Raw genomic sequence first — 20,018 nt, 5'->3', positions numbered from 1 at the left:
CAAGAAATTTTCTAATTTTATGTTATCCATACGATTGGGCATTTTACAGGGTTTCGTGAGACTAATTTGTATATTATATTTTCGTAATTTTCGTTTGTTCATTATATTTTAACACGAGCGATTGTTATTTAAACACACGCGAGATCAGATTTTCAGGAGGGTTCAGCTAAGGCTTTATTGCGTCAAAACTCTACCGAAAAACGTGCACAAAAACATTGAACGAAAAAAAATAGTATATATGCCAGCACACATAACAACTTTCTGATACTGAATTAAATAAAAATTGAAGGACTATCCTGCTTTTCCTTCTTTTCATAAGAAAATATGATATCTTTAAAGATTCGAAGCTATTTTTTAAGATTGAATATCAATTTTTTTTACTTTTTTGGACCAAATATAACATATGAGGAATGAGGATTATGTATGGTCAAAACTTGGGGTCGCACGGATATAGTAATAGCCCCACGAAAACCGTAAATAAAGATTATAGCTGCGATTGATTTTTATTAAAGACCATCACGACCCAACAAATCGAGCAACAAATTCTTCCTTCAGAACCAGAAGAGGGACTCGACGCAATAAAATTCGTTGATAAACAAAAACAACGATTAGCTGAATAGAGCTGAGGGCGAATGAATAACCTACAAAACATAACTTGCGCCTTGGCCTTCACACGCGTACTGCCAAGAGTGCCAAGTACTGCATCGGAGTGCATCGGCGAAAATGAACACGGCCACACGTGACGACACGACCAAAACAGCTGATTCAGATGATTTCGATCTCTACGCGGTTTCTTAGTCCGAACTGCTTCCAGATTTTCAGTTTTTATTCAGTTATTGCCCACATTAGTTATTATTAGCTTAGAACAAAAGTTTATCGCGAGGAAAAAATGGCAAAAATCGAATTATCATTGTTGCGGACAAAATTTCGTGGGTCTTTACTGGGTGTATTAACCGGTGATTGTTTAGGAAGTCCTTATGAAAACAACAATCTTCTCACTTCTGGTGAAAAAGTTGTTTTACAAAAGTTTTTAGATAAACTGGAAGGACCGGTATTCAAAGGTTCGTAGGAACACTTTTCATACGATGATTTATCAAGCTCCGCTGCTTGTGTCGTTTATCAGAACTGGTATTTTTTTTTTTCCAATTAGAAAACTACTCTAATCTAATTTTTTCAAAAGTTTATGACTATATATAACTAATCATCCCTTCTGAATCTTTGTTTTCTCATTCCTGTTTGAAGATAATTCCAATAAAAAAAAATGCTCAATAAAATTCACCATTCCCAATGAATTATAGTCACAGTGATGATCATCTCAACTCTGACAATTAACTTACATTCTAATCTATAGCTCCTGTCATCCAGTATACCGATGACTCTGCAATGACCCGTTCTATAGCACAATCGTTGATAGAAAAAAGGTCCTTAGTTCTTGAAGACATCGCCAAAAAGTTTGTAAAAAACTATTACCAAGAGCCTAACCGGGGCTATGGTCCAAGCGTCATAAATGTTAGTATGAGCATACCGTTATGAGGCACGGGGCACCATTGACCCCGTGTTGCTTCCTGCTGTGTTACCCACTTACTATTGTGAGTCGAAAGAGAAGAAATAAAAGCAATGAATTGTAAATTAGTGCTATCATACTCGTTTGATAAACTCGTGAATGAACCCCATCTGTCTTTAAAGTTGACGCAATATTTGTTCATAGGTATTTCATAAACTACGAGGGAACAAATTTTCTGACATACTAACCCCCGCAAAAGAACAATTTAGTGGTGAAGGATCTTTGGGGAATGGAGGAGCAATGAGAGTAGCTCCGATTGCTTTGTTCTATCATAATGATTATGATCAGTTGGTTAAAGCAACACGACTAGTAACTGCAATTACGCATACCCATAAATTGGGTATTGACGGAGCAATTCTCCAGGTACTGTGCCAGATTTCTTATCAGCATATAAGATTTAGTATCGGAATATTGATCAAAAAGATTTTAGTGAATGGCCTTGTCTAAAAAATGAATAATTATTGAAATTGAAGCACACAGATTCTTCTTATGAATAAAATATCGAAATGATTAAAGGTAGAACAAGAAAAGCATTGAAAACATTACTGATTATGAATAAATAAATTGAAAAAATTATCAGGCGTTCTACAAATTTCAACTCGAGCTCAATTTTTTTCTTTGAAGGCGATCGCGATCCAACAAAGTCTTCTTTCAGACCCAGAAGAAGAACTCGACGTAATAAAATTCGTTGATGACTTGATTGGTAAAATGGATATAATAGAAGAAAATGATGAAGGGTGAGTGGAGAATTTGATATCAATGCTATACAGAAGTAACTTTTAAATTCAAATAAGACCTTTTCGCAATTTTTGTGTGCAACAATGGCTTTTTTAATGTTATCAAGTGGTAGTTTACCCTGTGCAAATTCCTAGTGATAAAAATATTCGAATACGAAATATATGTATTTTTTTTTATCAAGATTGGATTTCGTTGACCCACAAACTTTCAAAATGCAACTAGTTGCAATTAAGAATCTATTGAAGGAAGAAGGCGCGCATGAAGTGAAAATAGTTGAGAAATTAGGTCACGATGTGACCGCATTCGGATCGGTTCCCACGGCAATATTTTGCTTCTTACGAGCTCAGAAATCAATCGAGGGAATACGGTCGGACAACCCATTCAGACGTGCTATTCAATATGCTGTTAGTTTTCACATCTTTTTACGAAAAAATTCCAAGTCTCCACTTTATCTTCTTTCTATTCATTTCCATCTTTTCAGATAAGCCTTGGGGGTGATGCTGACACAATAGCAGCGATGACCGGTGCCTTGGCAGGTGCTTTTTACGGCGATGCGAAACTGAACTCGGCTCTCCTCCAACATCTCGAAGCTTCTACGGAATTTCAAAGTCTCGCTGACAAATTGTATGAGATTTCTACAAACAAATAAAATGGAGCTGTCGAACATGTCCATTGTATCTTCTCCATAATTTCGCAATAATCATCATACTGATCGATCTAGAACGCGTCGATTGTGAAGTACCTTTGCCCAAAGTTTCAACATCACTTACTTGCGATATTTCGCAAGTAAACGAGATGAAAACTCAATTGTTTTCTTTTATAAAAATTTCTAATTGTTTTTGCTCTTTTGCCCACAGAGATTTTACTTCCATCATCAAACAATACTTTCAACATTTCCGACAAAATCCAATCGATATATTACGTAAGAAAATAAAGAATCCTGATCTCGATGATTTCTTCCAATCATACTTTATTCATGCCGTTAATTTCTTAGACATAAGTTAGCTATTACTTACAGATCGTCGTACTTGAAAAGAAAATAATTTTATTGAACGGCTGCACACATAACCAGGTACCTGGCAGCTCAATTAGCGTACGAATTAAACACATTTATGTACAGAAGAGTGCCTTCTGCAATTACAAATCAGTGTATTGTATACGCAAATAATTAAAAATAACAAGATCGCGTAAAAAACAATAAAGTCCCATACCATAACGGTTCGTGTATGCAGTCAACTCGTTATAAAATGAAGACTCCGTGACAACTGATCCATTTAATATCGCATGAAATTAAGCAAATTCTCAGTAATTTTACAACGCAGTGCAGAAACTTTGATTTTTGTACAAATTGCAAATCTGATAAGAGCCGGTGGAAGTAGAGGTTACACAGATTGATCGATCAACTGTGAATAAGGCGTGCCGCCAACAGATCTTCATTTTTTGGCTAGGCCGAACGGTAAGTCTCAAACTAGAATCAGCGACTCCACTCTCTGCTCGTTCGGTAAGCTCTAAGTCTTGAACACAAAATTTCTGGAAGCTCAATCATCAAAATTTTGCGATAAGAGAAAGTTTGCTGCGAGATTTTCATTTTTTTCACACGCGAAATACGCCTGCAGAACAAGGTTTTCCGGAAATCCTAGAGCCTTCAACCTTTCGATTGCGTCGCGGTCTTGAGGTGAAACTTGAATACCGGTTGTACCGCCACTGGTGTTCGTTCTTCCCGTCACACCACTTTGAGCAGTAGCTGCTGAGGTTACTGGTGGTAATGGGGCATTAGCTCCAGTTCCGCCAGTCGCTCCAGCTACACAAACCAGTATAAATGTATTTTTCAATTCCTTTGGAAAACGGGAATGCGTTTATTATGTTCATTTTGTACAATACCAACCCACGACCATCTTTTCAAAATATTAATCCCCACTAGTTATAAGAAAATTTTAACAATCAACACTAAACACCAAACAAACGCAGGAATTTATTTTATTTTTGTGATCTATACGTATCGTTAATCTTTTCAGCAGTCCAAAAACATTTTAATTGCAGTCTGATGTACTAAATTATCTGAAAGCTTTCAACCCAAAATGAAGTGACCACTAAATGTAAATTTCGTTTTCTGCATAACAATTGGGTAGTACCAATAATCCAAAAATAAATGCTGATAAAAAATAATGTGACAAGATTAAAAACGGTTTCAAGAAAAAATACAATATGGCACTGACCCGGTTCATTGAGCATGCGTACAAAGGCGTCTTGGTTTTGCGAGATGAGCTGCAATAGAGCAGGATTGGACTGTCCAATTTGTTGTAGGACAGCATTCAACAGTTGCGGATTTTGTTGTATTACTTGTCGCATTTGCTGAAATTGCGGTTGTGTCCGTAAAAATGCTAGAGGATCCGGAGCTTGGTCTCCGCTTGGATCCTGTCCTTCTGGGGGATCTTCGAGAGGGTCTTCGAGCAATTGAGGTGGTATACCAGTCAATAGATATTCAACTGCTCGATCTGGATTGTTAAAACTTGCACGTAGAGCTTGTTCAACCTGCTCGCGATCATACCTGCTGGATACAATGCGGAATATACCTGGCGCTCTGATTAATCATATCTTAATTTTTAGTAGTCTTTCGAAACGTACATTTTTTCTTGCCAAAACTTGTTTTTTTTGTCTACTCTCTATGTCTGACTATCTCGAAGGACATTTGAAATTGCTATGCCCCTCAAAAATATTTGCAAATCGTCAAGATCTGAACTTAAATAAGTCGAGACCAGTGTTACTTCGCTGATTTGATTGGATCATTTTTCACTCATACCCCATATCCATTATGTTGTTCACCATTGTATTATATTCTTCACCCATAAGCAGAGCACTTTCAGCTTGAATCCCGACAGCCCCTGCTGGGATTGTGAGCTCATCTGACGGAACTGTGGTTGGGCGAGGTCGAGTTTGTTCTGCTACAGGCGAACTTGATACAGCAGCAGGTCTGAAAATGTAATATATATTTATCGTAAAGGATTTCTCCGAATGTTTAACGCACAATGTAATGAAGAAACTCATTCCACTATAAAAAAATGTGGGAGTGGTCTATGATTAAGTTGATCTGTCAATTGATCACAGGAGAGATATCTGAAAAGCAGATTCATATTTTTCTCAGAGATGATTGATGTTTAAAGAAAAAAAAAAAAAAAAAACAATTGTATCTTACTTTTGCCAAAAAAACAAAAACGTGTAACTTCTATTTTTTCACTGATCTCTACTATAATAATAAAATCTCTAGAGATCATATATGAATTCTCTAATCCAATCAGAACAAATAAAACGTAAAATTGATGGTAAGCTAAAAGATTGTTCATCACGTCTATATTTTAATAAGAACGTGAATTTAAGATTTATGTAATTCTTTGGATTCTTATCGGAAACGGTATCGCATAGTTCAAATTAATTAAAAAATGACAGAATCTTCAACTTGTTGTCGATGCGAAGATAAAAATTTATCGTTGATTAATATATATATTTCCAGAGCTGAAGGTGAAAGTATTTTTCGAACAATGATAATAGGAAATTTATCTTTGTCAAAAGTCAGCACTTATCATTGCCAGCACAGATTAGCCGAAATTTCATTATCAATAAGTCTCAAGTACATCGAGTTTAAAAACACTCATGTACGTGTTTCCATTCAGATGTTTGCTCTGAACACAACTCTGCATTATAACTTTCATTTATATGAAACCCTCATCACATATTTCGATCATTACCAAATATTATAAAAAATCTCATGCCAGTTATTTGTACCTGGGGGTATTCGTGTTTTCTTTGTTGTTATCGCTAGAATCCCCAACTTGTTCACCCGATGCATTCGAGCTGGCGCCTGCTTTTGGCTTTGTAACCATAACAACAATGAACTTCTTTTCATCGATGTTGTATTCCGTCAATGGTTGATCATCACTTAAAATTTTTCCTAAAAAAGATATTGATTAGAATAAGTGACAACTCTGAACTGATTGAAAATCTCAGATAGTTTAGGATCAACGTCGACAATCGTGATAGTGGCGCGAATTTTCCTGTAATAACTGAGTTTGACTCCTGTAATAACCCACGAAAAAATGCAAAAAAAAAAACAGCTGCTTTAGGGATTTCAAATTTTCTTTTAAGCAGCAATATTTTCTAATAAAAATAGTTGTTGAATTTGCTGGGTTACAAAACCAGACTATGTCTCCTCATTTAAGACAAATTGTTTGGGAAAAAAATGCGACACAGGATTTCCACTGAATGTTTGACTATCTTTTCAGAATGCAAGAAAAAACTGAACAAAAACTAGCGTGTAAGAGTTCGAGCGCCACCACAGGATTCCATTATCAATATGTGTATGTTTGGATACATCCAATTTCATGTTCATAAATTGAAGAAATTGTGCTGGGTCGAATGTAGCACATTTTTTTATGCTACACAATTATGAACAATTGTTAAAGATGTATTCAATGGTTTTTTGACCAATCTCATTGTTCTTTAGTATTAGACAAAATGCCAATAAATTGTGCATGAGAAATAGGTATTTTGATTTTTTTACTTTATCCTTTCAATGATTAATCATCAATGTATTACTCCGTGTGAATGCTAGTTGATTTTTTGAGATACTTCTCATTTTCTCTAGATATATAATTCCCATTTCTTTTGAAAAACAGAGCATTTACATAGATTAACATATAAATAGCCCTGAAGAAAAATTAGGACCACTTAAATGAAGCCTTGGCAAATATTTTGAAGCACCAGGTAAATTATTAACATTTTTTGATTTCATCATGAAAAAACCTTGACCTGAATACCCAATAGTGAAAATCAAATTGCCATGATTCATAGGTTCATAATGACTTCAAACATAATTAATGAAACATATACAGTTTAAGATATAGATTCTTCTGAGAATATATCAGCGTTCCATTCTCTACAAATCATAATATATTGCAAACATTTCTGGAATTGTATATTATCAGTAACTGCAAATACTCCAATAGTTTTACCAAGAAAACATTTTGGATTTTGCTAATTTTTTATATCCTTCTCCACCAAATATTGTCTCATATTTACATTTGTGTAATTATGAAGTTGATAAAAATTATGATGTAAATGATTCTATAAATATAAATACTTTCTCTGAATAAATCGTACTACTAGTAAGCTTGATACTTTTGGTACATAATTGTCACAATAATCTCAAATTGAAATGGATAATAATTCAGCAGTGCTCTTACTCACACTAGCTATTGTAGTTGTATTTTTTTTTTATACTGGGCTGGGGGTCGTTGTTACGACTTGTAATAGTTTGTTGTCTATGTGCTAAAGTTTTCCATTCCCAAATACAGATGAAAGAAATCAAGTTTTTCAACATGTAGATAGTGTAATTGATTTTAAGCAGATTGAGGTAATGAAAATAAGGAATGAGATTGTACACAAAGACTACAATGATATTTTTTTTACATGAAATACTATTGGAAAATCAACGATTGTGCATGACCACAAAATAGTGAAAATTCGTTCAAAAAAATGATTTTTTATCGAAATAGCCAAACGATTTGACATGAAAACGGCACAACGAAAAACAAATATATGAACGAAAAGTAAAGATCCAAACAAGGTTATGTTATTGAATTTCACGAAACGTACCAGCGTAAATCAATTTCTGATGAGGTGCAGAGAACCCCTTTTGTGCTTCGATCTTCTCCTTGAGTTCTTTAACCTACAATTATGAAAATTATAATATATGGGCGAGTCGAATATTGATAAATGAAATCAATTTAATACCTTAACGATAGTAGAGCACGTACCGTTTTCGATGCATCGATCTCAACGGTGAATGTTTGCTGCTGAAGATTTTTTAAGGTAATAATCATTGTGGTTGTTTTAGTTCAGAAAATAGCGTTTTCAGCACAGATTCTATTTCTCAAATTGTACATATAAGGCGAAGTATAGAATAATGTTTTGGCGTTAAATTTTCGGACGATGAGTCGGCACTGTGGTTGGTTCACAATGATGTACCGTGAGACAGAGTAGACAGACCACGAGCCACGAGTAATAGAGGGGACAAAAGAGCACTCACTCTTTCAAAGAGTGGAGAAAAAAATCCAATATGGATATGGATACCACCTCCGTGAACCTAGCCGACTAATTTTGGATTTTAAGGGCGGATTGTTCCAGTTTAATAAATAATAAACAATATTTGGAAATTCCCTTGACCTAATGTTTTTCCAAAAATATTTTTTTATTTATATATAGTAGAGAGAGATTTCAGAGCTGGCAACTTTTTGGTAACTTATGTTTTGAGAGGGTTTTGTTGACGACAAAAACAGTAACAAAAAAATTCACCCAACTGTATCACCCAATAGGAATGCTCTGTCGAGTAACGGAAAATAGCATCCGTTTATACGCCAATTTACAAAACTCGCCATTATATAGCAATATAACTCAATCAGATCGGTGGTGGTCGAATTACTTTTCCATAAAACCAAATTATCCAAACTAAATAATTCTACGGAATGCCAGAGAACGTGGTGAGTATAGTAATTAATATTTTTTTTATTTTTTTTGTGAGAATTTAAAATCCTATACGACACCTGTCGAGTCCGGTTTATTATCCATTTGACGTTGATTAGACAAAAAACAGGTTATGTAGATACGATCGCGATAAATAAAAGAAATATTTCTCAAAAGCAGCTATATTTTAAAATGCTTTTTCATGTGCGTTGAGAAATCAAAATATATATTGTCAAAGATTTCATTCATTTTTACTTTAATCTCAATGGTTGATTTGTCAATTTTGCTTAAAAAATTTTAAAAATTTAGGCGAGATTCATCAATATCACGACAAAACAATGAGTTTAAATTTTGAATACAAGTGTATTAGTGAAAACTTTTTCGTCTTTTAGTACCTGAGTTCATCTTTCATTCACTAGATGATGTAAATCTTTTATTTTGTGTAATGTTTCAAATCTATGCATGAACAGCCCTTTGTTGAATGTTTAAATTTTTGTTCTATATATAGATAGTAAACCTCATCATAATTTCGGTTCGCAAACATAATTTGAATTACAAATTGTGAAACTTCATTTGTTCAATAAAAAAAAAGATCTGTCAAGTTTGGTAAATTCAAAAACTTGAATAATCAATACAATTACAATTGTTACAATACAGGAAGTTGAAGGAGCTAGTAAAAGAATTTTGTTCCCAATATTTATCTTATTTTCCCACCTTGCTCATATTTTTTTTTTTAAATGAATAGATCCTTCCACCATCCTATGATAAGTAGGACATACAAAATTTGCAATTCTTATACTTCGATTTATTTGCAAACTTATGTTTATCATGCTCAGTTTATCATGGTGAATAAACAGCATCCTTATGCTTGATCCATTTAATACTTTTTCTTACATGCAGAACAAAGCGACTAAATAAAAATACTTCATTTTTATTTTAATTTCATAGTATTTATATATTGAAATCATGTTGTATTCAATACCAAACTCAGAATATTGCTCTTGAATATGTTCACAATGGTTCTCGCAGTAACTATTATTATGTTGATACCCCTGTTACTATAAGCCAACATTGCATGTTTCCAATTTGTTTAAAGACGAATGGAGACCATGCTGCAGAAGTTCAGCCTGCTGGAGAGGGGCATGAAAACGATGAAGAAGTCACAGGCGATGATGTTTATTTTGATCCAATAATCACATTACCCCTCATTGAAGTTTCCAACAATGAAGAGGATGAAATTGAAATGATCAAACTGTTTGTATCCTTGAATAGTGAACTACTTTTTTTGTACTGAATGAAACGATGATAATACAATTAGAATTTGTTTTGTTCACTTTAGAAGAGCCAAATTGTATCGATATGACGCATCATGCAGTCCAGCCGAATGGAAAGAACGTGGCACGGGAGATGTCAAATTGCTCAGGCATAAAACTAAACACACGGTGCGAGTAGTAATGCGCAGAGACAAAACTTTGAAAATTTGTGCAAATCATTTTGTAACACCATGGATGGAACTCAAGCCGAACTGTGGCAGTGACCGTGCCTGGGTCTGGAGTGTTCTTGCTGATTTTGCTGATGAACATCTCACTTCGGAACTACTCGCTATTAGATTCGCTACTGCGGAAAGTTAGTTCCAATACTACGCCGCTGAAGTTTCCAACGTTGGAGTCCAACGAAATGAACGAAAAAAACGTTTGTAATTCACCAATTTTTTATTTCACGAATCGTTGGTGCAGCTTGAAAAACTACGAATCGCAAATTTGGCAGGGAACAAAATAGGAGAATTACTGGAATTATTGGAGAGTTTTATTCGATCATTTCGTTGGACTCCAACATTGGAAACTTCAGCGTCATTCCAATACTTATCATTAACTAGCTGTTATTTGTCCGCATCATATAGAGAATTTCAGATTCACCCTTTCATGTTAATATTTTTAGAACAATGTTGTTTTCAGAATCTCGGAATTGGTTGAATCTGAAATACAAGTAGAGCTCTGAAGAGGGTTACCCTGTCCGACAGCCGGATTTTTTGGGGTTTTTTCGCGATTTTTTAGCGACAAAGAAGAGAAACATAGACTTTTGAAATTTAAAAGGCTTATTTTCAACTCTATGACAGAGTTTTTAACTCTGATATCTCAGGTAGCTTCGGTGTTACATCGTTTTAAGTCTCCACGATTCCGAAGGATTAGCTTATCTGAAATCAGAAAATCAAATGGTATGTTGTTCTATAAAGCAAAGACTATTGCCTGAACTAAAATCATACGAAAATATTGAAAATTGAAAAATTCCCACCCTCTAAAACACAAAGTTTCAGTTTTCAAATCGAAATTTTGTGTTCGAAAACGTAGAAATTCTTTGATTTTTAATATTTTCATTGAGGCGATAGCCACTGTTCTATAGAATAAAGTGCCTTTCAGTTTTTTTATTTCAGATAAACCAATCCCCCGGAATTATGGAGACCATGGAGAAACATGGGTTCCTGTGGAGTGCTTTAACACTGAATTTATCTGAGATATCGGAATTGAAAAATTCTGTGGTGGAGCTGAAATATCAATAAATAATCCTAAATTTCAAAAATTTCAAGAAAAATGAGTGGAATCAGTGAAATTGCTGCTACAGCCTCGGTCGTTCATGGGATATCACTCTCATGCAGTTATTAAAAAAAATAGAAGCAATTATTAGACAATGATTGCATAAATTCTGGATTGCATATCTAGCATGTTGTTTGTTCAATGGATTTTATATTCCTACAAAATATAAACACCAAAATTATTTGAACATTTTATGATCCATTCAAATTTCCATGCATTTACTGAAAAGTTAACTTTTCATTTTGGTTGTGGAACGTGTGGAAGTTAAATTCAATGGACGCTAGAAAGGGTTCGACCTGAGACTTGGAGAACAGAAAATTTTGCAATCATTTACAATTACGTGAAATTTGTTCCAATGATATAACACGTTTATTTTCTTTATCAATCTCCCAGATGCGCAACTTTGGAAAGATGCTTTTGAGAAGGCGAAGAAAATAGTTGGGACGGAGTGCGAGATTTATGCCGGTAAACCTAATCCGGACGACAAAGACGTTGACAGCGATAGTGACACTTGCAGTTACGTAACATACAGCGACAGTAGCGACAACGAGGATCCGGAAAAGTCAAGCAGAGACAGTGAAAAACAGAAAGTAAACGATGGAGAAAAAGCCGATGATAAAAGTACCGAAGAAGTTACGGAAGTTTTAAAAAAATTGGACGTCGGTGAAGATTTGGAAAATAAGGAAGAAACCAAGTAACGGATATTGCTATTGAAGAGAGCTATTTGCCAACTCTATGTATCCAATAACGAAAAAATTCGGCGCAAAAATCGAGAATACGAATACAAACATTCCAACGTTAAACATGAGAGGACGTTGAGAATACATCAACAAAACTCACGAACAGTTGCTTTGTTATTCTTTTTTTACAAGAATAATGTCGAAAACTACAAACTCGTCAGTGTGTTTTTTTTTCCTTACGATTAATTAAATGTGCCGTCAAAATATTGCGTGCCTCTGTTACTAACATAGCGATTGCCTGGTTATCTACGTAACATTATGTTGAATTATCCTTTGCCAATCATTTTTCCTTCTCCCAAAGTATTAGCGTTTTATATATCGGAAGTAAGAGAGTTTCAATCTCACCAGCTCCATCCACTCGATTCACCTTTTAATCACCATCAAATATTTCCTACTCAATAATAGTTTTATTAATTTTAGCAATTTAGATCATAAGTATCAATTCTCGACGAAAACACGATTTATGTTAATCCCAGGATCTAATAAATTACTCGAAAATTTTTTTATAAACTGTAAAACTATTCAATTTTCTTCTCAATTTTTGTCTCATTTCGATTAGTTTCGTAAAAACTAAAAGTTTATTGCAAACAAGACGGTAGTGATTGGTTGCTAAGCTTATTCTATCGCAATTCGAAAAATATTGAAAATGCAGATTTTTTTCTCGGACATAATTTTTGAAATATCTATTCAAAAGTTCTATTGTATTTTATCTTTTCTACCCTTTTTTCTTTTTGTTCAGTATTCGTAAATTGCCGGACACGTCTATATTCCCGCATGGATTAAAAAAAAAATTCCGGGAATAAAACGGTGATAAATATTGAAAAAACACACAAGTGCATAGTTATATTAATTCTAGACTTATATTCCATCGTACACTATTAAAATTCGATTTACTTTTAGAAAAATCAGGCGCAATTAGAAAAAAGCAGGGGTGGAAAACGTACAAGAGTTCACCGACAAATCGAGTATTTTATTTTTTTTTTAATTCAATCACGATTGATTGATCGACCAAAATCTCTCAATGTCAATTTTTTTATACATTCCTAAAACTTGATATGAGAACAATTGATCTATTCATATCAATATATATGTTGTTGAGAAATCATATATTAGCTTTATTATCGTCAGAGTTGGATATTTTGAACTCCAATTTCACCGAATTTTCTGGAAACACCGCTAACGCACCACACCGCCTCCTCTTCATTATCAAACATACACGTATATGCTAAAAATTAAACCAATAACAATGCGCCATTTGGAAGAGTGGTCCACCGCCAGTATTCTTATTGGTCCACGTGAAATGCGTGGTCGTTTTCGATTGGTCGTTGAGGCTGATGGAAACACACGGTATGACGAAGAAGGTATAGAGTCGAACGACTCCGTGACAGAGCTCAGTGTGTGAAGAAACAACGACGCGTCAGTTTATTCACAGCAAAAAATAGCTAAGCCTCCAAACTCGGGAGCGCGTGGTTAAATCGCCTTTGTCGATTAACGTTGGTTGCTGAGACGTGTGAAAATACGAAAATCGAGAGCTATGAAAAAATTAGCTTACTTAGTGATCGGCTTGCTCCTCGTCACCGGTGAGTTTTGTGTCATGTTTATTAATCGTTATCGAATAGTCTTTCCAGTAAATTTCCGGTCACTTTTTCAAGCTAGCGAAAATTACAAAGCGCACCGGTCATCTAATCGAGTTTATGATTGATGTACTTTCAATTTATTTTCCATTGCAATTAACTGAATAAAGGAGTATATTGAGTAAGGGAGAGGGGTTTTGAATTGAGGAAATCTATCATTTAATTCGATCGTTATTCATACTTGATAACGATTCTAAAAACTAGAGAGTATACAATAAATTAATTATGAGCCATACGAAATCTTTTCATACACGAAATTCATACCAATTGAGTCTTAAACTTCCTAGAAATAAAAAATCCCGGATATCCATATGACTACATGGGACTGCAGGGAACAAGATTGAAAAATTATTGGTGGTTTTTTGGATCATTTTTTTTGGACTCCAACGTTGCAAACTTCAACGTCATGGTCCAATTTTCAAACTATAGCCAAATCAAAAGTAATGAGTAATTAAGCTTGAAAAAAATTGTATATTTCCAAGTATTCCTGAACAAGAGTAAAAAATCTGTATGCCTAAGGAATGGTTTAATACCAAGTTCCACATGTTTTCTTCTAATAAGGAGCAATCTACTCATGAGAAATGCAAAAAATTAATACATTTATTAGGAATAGATTATTAATGAAAGAATATTAGGCTCAAATTGGCATAGAATATGTTTTTTCATTTAATTGTACTTTATTGACTTTTGTATTCTGGTTTTATTCAAAATTGATGCAGAATATAAATGATAGTAAAAGTGGTAAAAAATCATTTTTTTCTCAATTGTTATGCAGGACTTGCCTATGCTGAGGAAGACACAATTGAAGATGAAGTGGTCACTGCAGATCCAGACTTGGGGGCAAGCCGAGTTCCATCAAAAACTGGTAAAAAATTATTTTATATCTTGATAAATTTTTTGCAATTAGATTTTTTTGTACAATTTTATGCTTATCAATATTTACCCACCCTACAAAAGTAAACTAGGAAACAGTATCTTTCTACTCATATTTATTATATGCAATTGTTAATCAAAAAATTTTTTCTCTGTGCCTTTTGTTAACAAAAAACTGTTTTCTACTAACTAGATGATGAAGTTACCAAGAAAGAAGAAGAACGTATAAAAATCGATGGCCTGAACGTTGCACAGATGAAAGAAATTTTGAAAAACTCTGAAAAGCATACATTCCAAACAGAGGTCAATAGATTGATGAAACTCATCATAAACTCGCTCTATCGTAACAAGGAAATCTTCCTCAGAGAATTGATTTCCAACGCTTCGGATGCTCTGGACAAAATAAGACTGCTTTCGCTAACCAACAGAGATGTGCTCGATGCTAATTCTGAACTGTCTATCAGAATAAAGGCTGACAAAGAAAACAAAATATTGAGCATCACAGATTCTGGTATTGCTATGACCAAGGCCGATCTCATAAACAATCTCGGTACTATTGCGAAATCCGGAACGGCCGAATTTTTGGGAAAAATGCAAGAGTCCACAAATCCACAAGACATGAATGATATGATTGGACAATTTGGTGTTGGTTTTTATTCGGCTTTCCTCGTTGCTGAAAAAGTTATTGTGACAACGAAACATAATGACGATAAGCAATATATTTGGGAATCTGACAGCAGTAGCTACTCGATTGTTGAAGATCCCCGCGGTGATACACTCAAACGTGGAACGACAATCAGGTTAGGATATGTGAATCGATAAAATTATTTATTTTTCGAGTTTGATCATGGATCTATTGTAACTTTTCAGGGTGTATACTTCGATTTTAATTCTTCGAAATAGTTTTATTTCATAATACGATAATTACTCAAAGTTTTTTTGAGCTTCGTAGAATGTTTTCTCAATTACTATTATGAATCTTTGATCGTTATCTTATTTACAGCCTTACTAAAAATGAATGTACATGTAGATTATCATCAGAAAGAAACTCTTGAAAAGTGAGATTTCTCTCAATTCCTCTAATTTGGAACAGTTCTTCTCATAAAATCCATATTTCCCTTTTTGTTCAAGTACTAAATCATTTAACGCACAAGTGCAAATGCTTCAGCAGAGAAAAATGTGCTAAAAACGGTCCTATACATTCCAGAGAATCCAAAAACTTGTCAAATTCATTTTAGAGTTAAAAATCAAGAGAGTCTCGGGGCAAGTACATTGACAGCCTTATCGTCTGCTGGCCCGAGGCTCTCTTGCAGAGACTATATTATTTCTGAACATTTTTTTATAGTATCTGTCAAAAACAGAAATAAACTTAGAACTCAACATATTATATTATTTACTATATGAGTAAAGTATATTAATTTTTCTAATCTCCTAATGTAATTGATTTTGCAGTTTGGTCTTGAAGGAAGAAGCATCTGATTTCTTGGAGCCGGACACACTCAAAAATCTGGTAAAGAAATATTCTCAATTTATAAATTTCCCAATATACTTGTGGAACAGCAAGACAGTTCAAGTCGAAGAAGAAGACGACAGTGAAGCCGCAACGACTGAGAAAAAAGAGGACGAAGCTGGTCGTGTGAAGCGTGATAACGAAGAAGACGAAGAAGAAGTTAAAGTTGAGGAATCGCCAGAAGAGGAGGATGCTCCGAAAAAGAAGAAAACAGTGGACAAGACAGTTTGGGACTGGGAGCTTCTTAATGATTCCAAACCGATTTGGACTTTGAAACCATCGGAAGTTGAGGATAAAGATTACGTTGAATTTTACAAAGCATTGACTAAGGACAATCAGGAACCATTGGCAAAGACACACTTCGTAGCGGAAGGCGAGGTGACGTTCAAGGCGTTACTTTTCATACCAAAAGTTCAACCGAGCGACAGTTTCAACCGTTATGGAACCAAAGCTGACAATATTAAATTATTCGTGAGGCGTGTCTTCATAACAGACAAAATAAACGACATGATGCCAAATTATTTGTCATTTATCCATGGTATAGTGGACAGCGATGATTTGCCATTGAACGTCTCCCGTGAGAATCTCCAACAGCACAAACTCATCAAAGTAATAAAGAAGAAATTGGTAAGAAAAGTATTGGATATGATAAAGAAGTTATCGAAAGAGGATTATCAGTCATTCTGGAAGGAATACAGCACCAACATCAAATTAGGTGTTATCGAGGATCCTCAGAATCGAGCTCGCCTTTCGAAACTTTTACAATTCAAATCGTCCAAGGGAAATCTGACGAATTTGTCTGATTACGTATCTCGCATGAAGGACCAACAAAAAGCAATTTATTACATAGCTGGAGCAAATGAGGAAGAAGTTAAGAAATCCTTATTCATCGAGCGTCTTGAAAAGAAAGGCTACGAAGTATTGTACCTTACAGAGGCTGTTGACGAATACGCCATTTCCGCTTTGCCTTTGTTCGATGGTAAGAAATTCCAGAATGTTGCCAAAGAAGGTTTCACGCTCGACGACAGCGAGCGTGGTAAGGAGCGCATGGAAGAATTCAAGTCCACGTACGAACCATTGACCAAATGGATGGACGAGCAACTCGGCGAGTTTATCAGTAAAACAACAGTCTCGGAGCGTCTCACCGATTCGCCGTGTGCCCTCGTTGCTAGCATGTTCGGATGGACCGGAAATATGGAGAGACTAGCGGTTTCAAATGCTCACCAAAAAGCGGACGATCCACAGAAAAGCTATCATCTCAATCAAAAGAAAACGTTGGAAATCAATCCACGACATCCCCTCATCAAAGAGTTGCTTAGGCGAGTTACGGCCGATCCAAGTGACAAGACTGCCAAAGATAATGCTCTCATGATGTTCCAAACAGCTACTATAAGATCGGGTTACATGCTCCGCGACACTGCTTCCTTCGCCGAAAGCGTCGAACAGCTCATGAGAAAAGTACTGGGAATACCGCTTGATGAAACTCCCGAGGAAGAGGATGACGATTATGAGGGCGCTGATGACTCAAGTCAACAAGCTAATGCAGACAACGAAGAAGAAGAACGAGATGAAGAACACGACGAGTTGTGAGCTCCAAATATCAGAGGACTTAAACGTTATTGATAAATATTTAAAAAGTCGCGTGTAAACGCGTTCAAAAGAGAAACAAACTGTGAGTTGATCTCCATAATCTTGAGGACCGGACCGGTTTTAAGGAGAGTGAAAAAACGGACAATTATGCGTAAGGAATGGATTTTGTTTTTCTTTTCCGAACTCGAAAGGGTTTCAACTTTCATACGAGACTTAAGGGACTTCCAATCGATCGATTGGATTTCTCGTTTCGTGATGCCGAATACGCGAAAATGTGCGATTTCCCATCTGGCATGCAAGTGAGACGCGAATAATGACTGAAAAAAAGCGTGAAAGTTTATTTTTTCATTCACACTTGTCACATCGTTCATCGCAAATGCAATTTCGGTATTGTTTCCGTAGCATCCATATCATACCGACGTTTGTATCTTCGTTCTTCCATCTGAATGTGTTTTTATACGTGTGTAGCGATGACATTTTTTTCAGACCGTTTTTTTTCCAACGCTGCCTGTCACGTGTGTGTGTGCGTGTGTGTGTGTGTGCGTGTGTGTGTGTGTGTGCGTGTGTTGGGTGAGATCCGAATGAATGGTATTTGTATAATAATAAATAACTGAAGGATGATGACGAAAAATCAATATATGCAAAGATTATTTAATCTGATTTATTTGGTCTTATTATTCCACCATGAAATCCCTCAATGTCTTTTTTCTTCCATGACGACTAAAGAAATCGATATTTTTTCTAAGATATGAAATAAAAACAAAAGATTAATGTAGTTTTTGGCACAAAATTTACTAATTTTTATTTTAAAAAGTCAAATTTTTCTCAATATCTCGTTAAAACTACTGAAACCTTAAGGTCGATCCCCTACGACAGCCCCAACCAAAAGTTATGTACCGTCTGCATATTAAGGAGGGTGGCTAGGGACGATACAATGTTGCCATGCTAAACCATGTAAAATACATTAAAAATTTCAAAATGATAAGAATTTAATAAAATTTGGTGAACATATTCTTTAGAGTTAAATTTGAAAATACAAATTTTTTAAGATTTTTCTTCTGTACAGTTATCGAGTAATTGATCACTAAAGTTCACGTGTATAAGCATAGCGTTTCCATATATATAGGTATACATTCCGGGCATAAGAAATCTGCTTTAATGCGTAATTACTCGATAACTAAGCAGAAGAAAATTAAAAAAAAATTGTGTCTTCGCACTTGATGTTGAATAACATTATCACCAAATTTGATCAAATTCTTATCAATTTGACGAACGTAGCCACCCTCCTTAAAAGGGTTGATAATTCGTTCGGATCGTAATCAATAACTTTGTAACGACCCTATATACGTACTCGGTGACAGCAGATATAGTACAAATATCATTTGCTTTCGTAAAATTTATTCTAAAAGTATTTTTGATCTGACATCGCGAGTAAATTTTTAGACGAAACTATCCGGACTACGCTTCAACAACAACACAGAAAAGGTTGCCTATACAGACGACATTCGCTTGTTCGCTTGCAAAATATATCGTATGCAGCCTAAACCTTCGTACTTCTCGGGACTATATCTGTCAAACTAGATGGTCAATCACCTTGATTTTTTTTCACAATATCTGTGATATCCTGCTCTAGCTTCTCCTCGTTTTTTATAAACTTCCTAATTTTAGTACTAACGGTAGAATTAATAATGTGCCGTTTGCCTATGCATGGTCCATATATGTTACGTGTTAATTGAGTCAACTTCAATTACATATATCTCGGGTTCGGGATGGTGAATCTTGTTAAAATTTTATAAAGGTGTTGTTCACATGTTAAACAATACTTATGCCAAATTTAAATAATTTTCTAATTTAACTGTCTCGTGGAGGAACCACCTTAATTTTTTATGGAATGAACGAACATGATTTGATCTGATGAAAAAGTGAGCGACAAAGTATCAGCCTTAAACAATGCATTGCTTATAAAAAATCTAGAGCATCAATCATTTATTGATCTAGAGTCGCGGCAGCGACGCAAGTACATTTTATGTTTAGGCTTCCAGAGACTCTTTACAGAAGCGATATTTCGTATTCCAGTCAAATGAAAAAGTGAATAGAAAGAGAGAACAACAACGCGATATTTTTTCTCGCCGAAGAAAAAAATGAATTTGGGGATATTGCTTCGATTTTTTTATTGAGAATTTGGGTCTATTACAATTGAAAATTTCCCACCGAATAGTAGTGCGGAAATATCGATTTAGAGGGCGCGGTCAAATTCTTTGA

General features: G+C 35.0%; 4 protein-coding genes across 4 annotated transcripts; 3 read left to right on the top strand and 1 right to left on the bottom strand.

Annotated features, from left to right (window-relative positions):
- The first annotated feature begins 102 nt into the window (after positions 1-102).
- On the top strand, positions 103-2,968 carry LOC122416148 (ADP-ribose glycohydrolase ARH3-like). Its single transcript, XM_043428862.1, has 6 exons — positions 103-1,061; positions 1,352-1,509; positions 1,709-1,927; positions 2,189-2,301; positions 2,484-2,706; positions 2,784-2,968. The coding sequence occupies exons 1-6, from the start codon at positions 890-892 to the stop codon at positions 2,949-2,951; spliced, it is 1,053 nt and encodes a 350-aa protein (XP_043284797.1). The 5' UTR covers positions 103-889; the 3' UTR covers positions 2,952-2,968.
- Positions 2,969-3,255: 287 nt separating this feature from the next.
- Positions 3,256-8,363, bottom strand: Rad23 (UV excision repair protein Rad23). The gene is made up of 6 exons (XM_043428849.1): positions 8,113-8,363; positions 7,952-8,024; positions 6,083-6,248; positions 5,103-5,273; positions 4,519-4,850; positions 3,256-4,103 (listed from the first exon to the last, which is right to left on the bottom strand). The coding sequence occupies exons 1-6, from the start codon at positions 8,176-8,178 to the stop codon at positions 3,841-3,843; spliced, it is 1,071 nt and encodes a 356-aa protein (XP_043284784.1). The 5' UTR covers positions 8,179-8,363; the 3' UTR covers positions 3,256-3,840.
- A 314-nt stretch (positions 8,364-8,677) lies between these two features.
- On the top strand, positions 8,678-12,667 carry LOC122416157 (ran-specific GTPase-activating protein-like). The gene is made up of 4 exons (XM_043428875.1): positions 8,678-8,835; positions 9,915-10,072; positions 10,158-10,444; positions 11,803-12,667. Exons 1-4 carry the CDS (start codon positions 8,821-8,823, stop codon positions 12,105-12,107), a joined length of 765 nt encoding a protein of 254 aa, XP_043284810.1. The 5' UTR covers positions 8,678-8,820; the 3' UTR covers positions 12,108-12,667.
- An 855-nt stretch (positions 12,668-13,522) lies between these two features.
- Positions 13,523-18,416, top strand: Gp93 (heat shock protein 90 Gp93). The gene is made up of 4 exons (XM_043428837.1): positions 13,523-13,729; positions 14,559-14,648; positions 14,850-15,456; positions 16,109-18,416. Exons 1-4 carry the CDS (start codon positions 13,684-13,686, stop codon positions 17,754-17,756), a joined length of 2,391 nt encoding a protein of 796 aa, XP_043284772.1. The 5' UTR covers positions 13,523-13,683; the 3' UTR covers positions 17,757-18,416.
- Positions 18,417-20,018: the final 1,602 nt, after the last annotated feature.

Source organism: Venturia canescens, chromosome 1 (assembly GCF_019457755.1).
Source record: "Venturia canescens isolate UGA chromosome 1, ASM1945775v1, whole genome shotgun sequence".
Lineage (NCBI taxonomy): Eukaryota > Metazoa > Arthropoda > Insecta > Hymenoptera > Ichneumonidae > Venturia > Venturia canescens.
This window is presented reverse-complemented; position numbering and strand designations above follow the sequence as displayed.

What these genes read in the sequence shown, in the direction of transcription:
- LOC122416148 (XM_043428862.1), top strand. Translation starts at nt 890, where the DNA reads ATGGCAAAAATCGAATTATCATTGTTGCGGACAAAATTTCGTGGGTCT. An exon ending in GGAAGGACCGGTATTCAAAG is followed by an intron (nt 1,062 to 1,351) that starts GTTCGTAGGAAC and finishes TCTAATCTATAG; the next exon opens with CTCCTGTCATCCAGTATACC. An exon ending in ATAGAAGAAAATGATGAAGG is followed by an intron (nt 2,302 to 2,483) that starts GTGAGTGGAGAA and finishes TTTTTTATCAAG; the next exon opens with ATTGGATTTCGTTGACCCAC.
- Rad23 (XM_043428849.1), bottom strand. Translation starts at nt 8,178, where the DNA reads ATGATTATTACCTTAAAAAATCTTCAGCAGCAAACATTCACCGTTGAG. An exon ending in GAAAACACGAATACCCCCAG is followed by an intron (nt 5,274 to 6,082) that starts GTACAAATAACT and finishes TTACATTTTCAG; the next exon opens with ACCTGCTGCTGTATCAAGTT. An exon ending in AACAACATAATGGATATGGG is followed by an intron (nt 4,851 to 5,102) that starts GTATGAGTGAAA and finishes TGTATCCAGCAG; the next exon opens with GTATGATCGCGAGCAGGTTG.
- LOC122416157 (XM_043428875.1), top strand. An exon ending in GAAATTGAAATGATCAAACT is followed by an intron (nt 10,073 to 10,157) that starts GTTTGTATCCTT and finishes TGTTCACTTTAG; the next exon opens with AAGAGCCAAATTGTATCGAT. An exon ending in TAGATTCGCTACTGCGGAAA is followed by an intron (nt 10,445 to 11,802) that starts GTTAGTTCCAAT and finishes TCAATCTCCCAG; the next exon opens with ATGCGCAACTTTGGAAAGAT.
- Gp93 (XM_043428837.1), top strand. Translation starts at nt 13,684, where the DNA reads ATGAAAAAATTAGCTTACTTAGTGATCGGCTTGCTCCTCGTCACCG. An exon ending in CGGCTTGCTCCTCGTCACCG is followed by an intron (nt 13,730 to 14,558) that starts GTGAGTTTTGTG and finishes ATTGTTATGCAG; the next exon opens with GACTTGCCTATGCTGAGGAA. An exon ending in CCGAGTTCCATCAAAAACTG is followed by an intron (nt 14,649 to 14,849) that starts GTAAAAAATTAT and finishes TCTACTAACTAG; the next exon opens with ATGATGAAGTTACCAAGAAA.